This window comes from Rattus norvegicus, chromosome 8, assembly GCF_036323735.1.
Source record: "Rattus norvegicus strain BN/NHsdMcwi chromosome 8, GRCr8, whole genome shotgun sequence".
NCBI classification, from domain to species: Eukaryota; Metazoa; Chordata; class Mammalia; order Rodentia; family Muridae; genus Rattus; species Rattus norvegicus.
Genome location: NC_086026.1, coordinates 80,827,927 through 80,838,140, shown reverse-complemented (window position 1 = coordinate 80,838,140; position 10,214 = coordinate 80,827,927). Strand labels below are relative to the sequence as shown.

The window sequence follows — 10,214 nt, the reverse complement described above, 5'->3', positions numbered from 1 at the left end:
TTGAGGTTTCTTCCTGAAATCTGATGTTCCACATATGCCTGAATTTTATGTGCTACAGGAAACTGTAAACACACGAGTTTTAAGCAGTGTCAAAGCACAAGTTTGTTTGTTCAACCTTAATGTATTCTATAAAATACCCTCTCGGCCTTCTGCTCAGTCACGTAAGAACACACTCCCACCAAAATTCCCAGCTAGGAAGTAAAGACAAAAACGGGCTCAGTGGGACAGACTCACAAACACAAACAGTCCCGAGGTGTACACAATATAAATGCTTTATTGCTAGCACGAGGTTTCTTTTGAAGTAAATTAAAAGTCATAAATCTTCCTTTTCACATTCTATACTGTGGGTTGAAGGGAGCTAGCTGGTTAATCGTGTGTTCACATGGGTGCGCTGTAGGAAGAGCAGGGCGCCTGCTGGAAGGACTCAAAGCCCATGTCAGGGCTGTCTGCTGAGCGCGTTGTCCTCATTTGTCAGTAACAGTATGGAGGGCTTGCTTGAAAACATCGTGGACAGGCAGGTTATAAATAGAAAACTGAAAACTGGTTTGGTTAGAAAGCAAAAAACCATTAAATAGAGAAGGCAATAGATACATGACCATATTCTACACCTAGGTTATGTTTGGCATTATTAAATAAATGGTATTCACCCAGGTTAGAGACTGGCTTCGATTTGGCAGCTCAGGAGAGAAGGGAAGGAAGCCAGTGCTGCTCACACAAAATGGGGTTCATTGGAAGGCAGAGGGAAGGGGGTGGGGTTGGAAGGAAGGAGAGTCAGGCTTGCTTCACAGCTCCCCTTCTGCAGGCTGAAGCTCACTTGTTGTGAGGCAAGAGTGGTAAACCGACGTCGGGCGGGCCACAGGGCATGACGAAGGAGGCCTGGTGATAGGTGGCAGTCTTGGCACACTGGTGCTCTGCAAATAGAGAAGAGAGTCATTGGGCTGGCTCACATTTCCAAATGCATTGACAGCAGATTTCAGGTTGGTGATCTAGACACAGTGGGCCAGGATAGCCATAGCACAGAAACATCAGGTGCTGGAGCAGTGAGGTGTACAAGGATGTAGGAGAGGCTGTGGTCTTTACTCCAGCAATAACTCACTTCTCAAGTCTTGTCAGCTAGCCTTAGAAACACTCAGTTTGCAAGGTCCTAGCATCACCAGCTTCCTGAGCCTACCTGGGCTGCTTCAGTTGGTCCCAGGATGAACTTTGGGAAATATCTCGCTCATCAATGAAAACAAGGGCTGTGGCCCTTGCTTTATTCTAGAATAATCAAGAATCTCTCTCTCTCTCTCTCTCTCTCTCTCTCTCTCTCTCTCTCTCTCTCTCTCACACACACACACACACACACACACACACACACACACACACACACCTGTTAGGGGTAGGAGGAAAGGGAAGGGAAGAGAGAGGGAGGGAGGGAGAAAGAGAGACTAACTCTGACTCTCTCTCTAAACCATGCAGTAAGTGCTAACCTGTAACCTGCATCACAGTCTACATCAGCACCTCTCAACCTTCCTAATGCTGCAACCCTTTAATACAGCTCCTCATACAGATTTTTGAATATAGTTGTAGTGACCCCTAACCATCAAAGTATTTTTGTTACTAGCTCATAACTAATTTTGCTACTCTTATGAATCTCAATATAAATATTTGTGTTCTCCAATGATCTTGGGCAACCCCTACGAAAGGGTATTTGATACCTCCCCCACTAATTGTGGGTCATGACCACTGATACACACACACACACACACACATACACACACACACACACACACACACACATACACACACACACACCAAACTGCTCAGAAGCTGCGAACTACACAAGATAACCTCTGACCTCCTCATTCACATCTTCTTTCTGCTGTGTTATTTATGGAAGTCAGAAAAGGACTATACTACATCCCCACCACTTAGAACATCTGCAGTGTACCAGCTCCTGGCATTTTCACTCTGCCCTGGCTCTAACTAAAACCATTTCATGTTTTGCTTTGAAGAAATGGATAACATGAAATGGTAATTTGGCTGCAAAACCTTGGAAAATTGTTCCCGGCCCAAACATCTGCCCTAAATGAGCTCAACTGAGGTCTCCCTGGAAGAGGGAGGAGTAAGGAGTGGGCAGGAACTGGAAGGAGGAAAATGAAGACAGCGCCAAGACAACCTTTCCTCTAGGAAAGCTCTCTGTGACAAAGGCATCAGTTACTGCAGCTTCCTCACTCCATCCCATGCCCTGCAGAACACCACTGGCTGTGCCGAGTGCTCCCCTGTCTCTGCCATGCTCCCAGTATTTGGTATCATGAGTGTGACTCCTTGCAGAGTATCTCTAAACCCTGCCATGCTGGCTTGGGTCAAAGGTGCTGTAATCTGCCTGCTATGTCATCAAGTCAGTATTTAGGGAAGGGATGGGCTCGACCCTGTACTCCTCAGAGCTGGGCTCTACAGGGAGTCAGTGGTGTCTTCACCTTCGGCCTGGGCCTCTTAGGAGTTCTTCTGGGGGATCTTCACCGTCACGGTCTTTACTTCTGAGTACTCCCGTAAGCCAAACTCACCCCTGAAACAAATAGTGAGCAGATTCAGATATTAACATCCCAGAGAATGGTGCCTGGGCTGTGATGGCACCCTGGAGAGGGTGAAGCTGTCGGCTATGAGCAGAAGGTCATGGGGCTCTATGTACAAACTCCAAGTTGAACAGCAAAGCCCTCCTCAGAGCAGAGAGCCACCCTCTCATGGGCAAGTACCCTTCCTTAAAGGCCCCCCTGTTTTCAGAGCACATTGTAGAAAGGAAGAGATTCCTTGGTACCCTGGGAGTCAGGCCTGGGCTTAGCCAAGGCAGGATGGCTCACAGCTGAGCACCATGTCAGCGAAAAGCCAGACCCAAGGTCTGCCAACACCTAGGCCCCATTTCCATCTTCTGGGAGTGCTGGTCCTTCCACCGGAGTAGAAACCTGCTCCAGTCTCTGCAGACTTCTGATGTCTGCAGCCTGCCTAGAGAGATGGTTTTCATCTCTCAGAGGAGAGTCTTAGAATCCTTACCAGTTTGTAAAATTCCACTTTCTCACTCCTTATACTTCCTAAACAGGGACGGACAGGTAGCCGAAGGCCTACTGTGTGAAAAGAGAAACTACCTGCACCATCTTCAATATGGTCCTGACAGCTACTACCATGGCCTCAGAAAACTGGTAGGAAGATTTAAGAAATAATTGAGGTGACCATTAGGGACCCTTAGAGTCTCCCCAGTTACTTCCCTTCTGGAATTGTGGCTGGTAGCAGGTCAAGGGTTGTCAGGAAGCATTTACTGAGAAATCACTGCTGGGCTCCTGGCAAGCAAAGCCAAGTAAGTTGTTGCCCAAGCTCCTTGCATGTGAGTGCATCAGAGGAAGGTTCTGTCATAGTGTCACTTCCGCTATGGCACTTCTGTCCCTATGGAGCTGAGCCCACTCATCTGGCTTTCTGACCTCCCTACAACTGTGGGCTGGCTATACTACCTAGCACATTGAGGACACAGGGTGAGGGGAGGTGACCAGAGGGTGGAGGAAGACTTTTGCTGTATAGCTCCTTTGCTAGTTCTACCTTGTTGCCACACTGTCTCTATCAGAAGGTTAACCACTCAGAATTGTGTCTGTATGTGAAAGGCTAGTGAGAAAGCTGTCTTCTGCACCAGTGAGTCACAGAAGACACAGTTCCTACAGCTGGATTGTACAAGTAATACCAAGAGCAATGGCCTGTCCTTTTCTTTTGGAGTTCCATGACCCTACACAGCTCCAACGGCATTGCCAGTAGCTCCTCTGGGTACCACACCCAAGTTGACAAGGACCTCCTGGGATACATCAGTCAACAAAGCAAACTCTGCAAGCATACCATCACTGTCTGGGCCACTCAAGATGGGCCTCATTATGCCATACCCTCACCAACTCTATCCAAGCTCTGGGTGTCTATTACCAGCTTACACTGGATTTCTCTGGATTTTTCCTGCCCTAAGGCAATTCGGAATGTGTCTCCTCATCAGGACATTTTGTACTTCCTGATGGCAGTGAGGTTACTCACTGCCTTCTATTTCCTTATGCATGCACTTGGGCAGACCCTGAAGCACTCTTTCTTGGAGACTATGGTCTCCAATCTGTGAGTACAGGGGTGAGTCTATACAATCAGAAACATGTCACTATGGCTGCATTTAACTGTGCCCATTGGCTCCCACCATGTTTGTACAAGTGTACTAGTAAGGGTAGCCTTACTAGTTGGAGGGTCCTTGCCCAGTCTCTGGAGGGGATATCGATACACAGAGTGCTTAGAGGCAAAGGAGGTATCTTAAACCTACAGTCAAGGGGTGGCCATGTGCCTAGGATATCAAGGAGGGCTGGTGAGAGGCCACAACAGAACAGACACAGAGTCCTGGAGTCAGTGGACAGGGAAACGATGGCTCTTCTAATAGCTGGCTGAAGGGCCCCATTTGGCTCTCCCTCACCTCTTGGTGCCCAGTCACCTCCCTTGTGGCAGTTCCTGAGCCCCAGAATACATATACAGTTATCACCCAAGGAGCATGACTACACTGTGGGGTTTTGACCCTCCCACACCAAAGTTTCTGTTTCTGTAAGTCTGGCAAGGGATGAGGAAGGGTAGAGCTGGTCATTCTGCCCACTCTTTGACTATTCAAGGGACTCTAAAATATTTGAAGTTTAGATTCTTCAATAATTTCATCACATTAATCTAGGGTCTTTCTCTCAAATCTTTCCACTACAGTTAAGTCTGAGCACTTCTAGATGCATAGTTAACAAGAAGAACCTCACTGCTCGAGAGCCAGGTCCTTCCTTGAAGCACCTCCAGCCATGTGCCCACCATTGTCCCTGTACACTGCCACAAGGCACAGAGACCCCGAGAAGCAGACTAGGTTAATCACTGAGATGAAGAAATGGGCACACCCTGAGTAAAGGAGAAAATGTTAGATTTTAGTGGCACCCAGTAAACCATCTCAGAAACCCTGGGATCTCTGTTCAGTGTGCGTTCCCTTCCCTTGTGCTTCTATTGGGCTTAGTGCAACAATTTTCTGAGTGAGGTCCTGCCCCAGCTGTCCCAGCATCAGGCCAGAAGCTCGGCAGAACATGAAGATCTTGGGCTCTAGCCCAGGTCTACTCAAGTCTCTGAGAGTGGGTCCTAAGATGAGCATATTTCACAATCTCAACCCCTTAGGCCACAGTCGCCTTCTGATCATTTGATTCGTGCATGTGTGTGCGTGTGTGTGTGTGTGACTTGAGCAGCTTGGCTGCTCAGCATGTCAACCCCACTCTCACTCCTGCAGCCCTGATCCCTGTTGTCTAAATGCTAGTGACACGTCCACAGCTCTCTCTCCATCCCTTCAGTTCAGTGTGACTTCGTAGCTTTTATTTCCCCGTCTTTCACACAGAGACTGAAATGAGGCAGCAGCAGAAAGACAGACAGTGAACAGATGGAAGCTTCTGTCAGGTCAGCAGCACTGGTGAGCACCCCTTCAGCCTCTGACCCAGGCACAAAGGGGAGGGAGGGCACATCAGATAACCAGTAGCTGGCAGCCCTCTTGCAGCTCCAAAAGAAACTGAGGCTTGGTAGTCTGTCTTCTTGGAGCTTGTTTCTGGAAGGGTCCTTTCTCTGCGTCATGTGGGTGTGGACATGGAGACTCTGGGATGTGAGGCACAGAAGCTTTCCCCAAGGGAAGGTTAAGTGGATTTTTCTGGAGCCTATCACACTAGATGGAAGGTGGAACAGGATCTCTTATTTAAAGTGTTTCCAGCACTCATTAAAACAGAGAAAACATGGGAGCGAGTGGAGACAAAAACTAGGTTATTCACATTGCAGCATCTTAAATGGCAGTCAGGAGGGGCTTGTGTAGTTGGCAACAGTCAAACACTTCTGAATACTCAGTGGCCAAAGATTAATTCAAAATCAAATATATAATGTATCTGAGGTGTCAGGCTTTGCTTGCCCCTGTCACATCTGTGGCTTCATGCATGCCTGCTCGGTCTGAGCACACAGCACACAGTGCAGTGCTTGCCTCGTGTTCTCTACCAACCTCCACGTCTCCGCTCAGGCTCACACTGCTGTGATGAGGCTGGACCTGTGCTATGAACCACATGGTTATTGGACACAAGGTTCCTTATAGAAACATAATTTTTATCATAGAAAATAAAGGCTTTTAGTATTTCCTCTCCCCTTCCTCAGCTTGTAAGTAGCAAGGGACAGTACAGTGTTGGATCCTATTGTTACAATGGTTGGCTTTAAAAATTGCTATTGGAGTTTGGTAAACATTTGTCAAATGAATTTTGACTTTGGATTGGGATTGAATTTCCAGCACTTTCTGAGGTGACCATAAATATGCCGCTGTTCCTTGGCAGCCCATATTCACGTGGAGCAGTGTTCTCAGCTCTGAAAGGAGTCGAAGATGCTCTTTGTCCTCAAGCATCCAATAACCAGCAAACTTAGCTCTTTATATAAAAATAAACAAGCATGCGATCTCATTAATATGAAGTTTCATTAACTTTTAACAAATAGTATAATTATATATATTCCAAATAATTATTTTATAAGAAATTTCTTTATGATTGGTTAACAGGAAATATTTGGGTTGCATACCTATTTAGCATACCTACGTACTCAGGGTTTCAAATTTTCTGAAGCAAAAAAGGTCACACATGGAAAACCCCTCTATTTTGGAGGTAACATGTCCCTTGACTTGGATGAAATGCAATCTGTCTCATCAAAGAATACCATCCATCTTATTTCATAACTGCAGGGGGGCGGCCATGTCACCAGCATGTCTTGAAGTAGGGAGAAGCTGCTCTTCAGGTTCCTTGGCCATTGTTGTATACGGTTTGACAGAGCCAAACTGTGCCCCAAAACAACTTTCCAGCAAAGGAACACTTCTTCTGGGAAGAGAGCAGACTCCCATATCATCAAAAGTCTGCATCCCATCAGAGCCTGCTTCTGATGAGGGACGGGGTAGCATGGGACTGTACTTCATTACCCACAGGATAGTTATTACAAGTTTACTTTATACTGGTGATTCACCATGTTAATGATCTGTAGCAAAACACTGAATGAGAACTGTGTTCCCAGGACCAATGACTGCCCCAACACTTCAGAGAGATTGGGGAGGACAGCCACAGAGGCAGGAAATGAGAGAGCAAGTGGAATGCAGTCTCAAGAATGGGGGCAGAGAGTTAAAGCCATATGTGAGTCAAGAAGAGGTCCTGTGTGCTTTAGGCAGTGGACAGAGCACAAGGTCCTGTGAGAGCAGGACTCCATCCAGATTACAGTTCTGGCTGGAAGACGTGTGTGGAGAGCAAGCAAGGCCCAGGTACATGGGGGAGTAGAAGGGCGGTGCCACTGGCTGGGAGGGAGGAAAACCGCTCTGTTTCGGAGGTAACAGGTTCCTTAAGGAACTTAAGAGAGCCACCCTCCTAGCAGCCCCTCTCTGATCACCAGTGGCAACTTCTCTCTCTGAAGGCTTTCTAGGCACTGCTACTACATGTTTATCTATTTAATCCTAACATATCCACAAAGCAGCACTCGTAGGCGGGTGCTATAACTACGTTCATATTTTATATGCAGAGAAGGACATCAAGGCTTAGGAAGACTGAAAGTTGCAGACAGGAAGCAGAAGTGCCAAGATTTGCATCTAAGCAACGTGACTATAAACTACTCTTAGCCCCAGAGCTGCTCCACCCAGACAGTTCAATGCTGAGAGGCTAGAAAATGCCAGCTGCAGTATGTGAAGCCTGTGGATCCCCTCTTCACGTTTAAGGGGTCCCTGCACACCCCACAGACAGCATCCCTACCTTTACCAGAGAACTTCTGCTCACGTTCCCCCTCTACTACCTTGTTTTGCCTTCCAAGCTCAAAAGAATATTCTCCATCTGCCCCACTTCTCCCCTCCTTAAGAAAGCCAACTCAAAGCCCAGTGCAAGACCATGGTGAACACTGACCAGGCCTTCACAGCAATCTCCCTCATTTCTGAGCCTCTTCTTCACTTCAGCATCTTCCCTGGGGCCCTTCTGATCCCTGCAACGCTGTGCACGTCATTTATCCAAGGGCAGCCTGAGCGCCCCAATGTGCTGCAGTCCCTGCACACACCAAGTCCAGTGCTGTGTGTGTTCACTACTGGTTGGAAGATTGCGAACCAACCCTTTGCTTTTAGGAAGTCATTCAGTAGTGGCAGAGGAAGGGGTATGGATAATGTTTCTTCTTGTGAGCCCCAGGATTTGGAAAATAGAGCCACTCCTTTCAAACAGAGCTGAACTTTTAAATGAGGGTGTCAGATGAGGGAGTCCCTGGCCACTACTCATTCAGTGAATGCCATTCAAAAACCAGTCAATCTATATTGAAGTCTAGAGTGAGTCTCTTGTCTAGTTTACTTCTCCTATGACCCAGTTTTTACAGGTCATCAGCACCTCAGGACAACTGTGTTAGTTTTGAAGCCTGTCCTTAGTCCCTAAGCCCCCATGACTGATGCTGGTAAGATTATCTCTCTGAGACCACTGAGGCTTAGACTTGAGTGTCAGAGCTGCCATGCACCAGCTGTGAGCTGGGTAGATTTTGAGCATTCTCCTGAGCTCCTTGGCTGGGCCATCCGCACGGTAAGAGAAGAGCATCTCTATCACTGAGAGAGTCAAGCAGGATAATGCGAGGAGAGAAGTTAGCTCAAGCCAGACAGGCAGCAGCTACCTAGCTGAGGGCAGCTGCTGAGGTCCAGCTGTCTGTGTTACCCCAAAATGTGTATGTTGGAACCTGCTGCACAAAGTGATTGTATTAACAAGTGGGCCAGGCCATTGGGAACTGATTAAGTCATGAGGGCTCCACCCTAACGAATGGGATCAGAGCCCTGCTAGGAGAGGCTCCAGCATACTTCCTTTCCTCTGAACTCCATGAGGACAAAGTAAGTGCCATCTGTGAGGAATGAGCCCTTCCCAGACACCAAATCGACCAGCACCTTGACCTTGGACGTAGTTCCCAGAACCATGAACACTAAGTTCCTAATGTTTACACTGCCAGAAGACGGTTGTGTTATAGTGACTGAAGTGACACCCGCTACTGTTAATACAAAGCTCTCCTATTCATCCTCTCCACTGGGCCCTGCCTAGACAACTATGTGCTAGGCATCTTAGCCTTTAAAACTGATGTCTCCTCAGTTCCCAAGCAATTCCCTGGATGGCCTTGATATGTGTTCAATTTATATCTTCAGCAAATCCCCTCCCCAGACCCATGTCCTAATCCCCCATCCCAACTCTAGAAGATCCATAGGGGCTGAGCAGTGGTACACGAATGATGGATGGGCACAAAAGGAATGGCACCAGGCATCAGCCCCTGTAGGTGCAGGGGTCATAGGAGTCCTAGATCTGTGGAGCCCTAGCAATCTTGCCCTGGTAGATGAATGTGGACAAGCCATTTAGGCGTTACATAAAGCCTCCTGCTTTAGAGTGTCAACCCAAGGTTTCTGAAGCTGCACAGACAGTGAAATGTTTCTGTGGCAGGATCTGGGCCCTGGCAGGGCAGCCGCTGAGTGACAGCCCTGAAAACCGCAATAGTGGGTGCTCCTAGGGTAGGGGTCTTTTCTGCCCTCCCCAGACAACAGAGAGCTTTTCCTCTCTGCTTACAGGATGCAGCTGAATAATGGATCTATTTCCTGTCCACTGTGAGTATAGGGGAGCTGCCCCTTGCTCACTTCAGTATCAAGTGACACTCAGCTCATTGGAGTTTATGCTCAGTAAAACGTTAGACTAAACTAGGCATGGTAGCTCACATCTGTAATCACAGCACTCAGGAGGGAGAGGCAGGAGGATTACTTAAGTTTGAGGTCTGCTGATTCTACAAAGTTCCAGGTATTTCTAAGCAGCGGAATGAGACCCTGTATCAACAGTATAAACAAAGCTTATGGATGGAGGCACAGAGGTGAAGCGAACTGTTTCGTCAGCACTCCCCCACCCCCAGTGCTGATTCAACCCATCTCTGTAGACAGCAGGATCTCCCACACTTACATTTCTCTCCCATTTCCAGACATCTTGAACCCCCCGAAGGGGCTCTGAGCATTTAAGGCGTTGTAACAATTGATCCTAAAATAAGAAAATAGCACTGTTAATATGACTCTCACCTCATAGAGATAATCCAACTGCTGTATTTCTTTGAGAAACTTCTTTTTCAAAGTGAAAAGTTCATAATATTTGATTTGTCTGGCCTCGTTAATGAGAGTTTTC

At 47.4% G+C, this 10,214-nt stretch overlaps 1 protein-coding gene across 1 annotated transcript in view; it reads right to left on the bottom strand.

Moving 5' to 3' along the window:
• Nucleotides 1-249: 249 nt before the first annotated feature.
• The window catches only part of Aldh1a2 (aldehyde dehydrogenase 1 family, member A2), a 79,251-nt gene continuing 69,286 nt past the window's right edge, over nt 250-10,214 (bottom strand). Inside the window, exons 12-14 of the mRNA NM_053896.2 lie at nt 9,999-10,073; nt 2,460-2,548; nt 250-911 (exon numbers count right to left, since the gene is read on the bottom strand). Of these exons, the coding sequence (NP_446348.2) occupies nt 2,476-2,548; nt 9,999-10,073 (148 nt within the window). The 3' untranslated portion in view covers nt 250-911; nt 2,460-2,475. The remainder of the gene's footprint in view (nt 912-2,459; nt 2,549-9,998; nt 10,074-10,214) is intronic.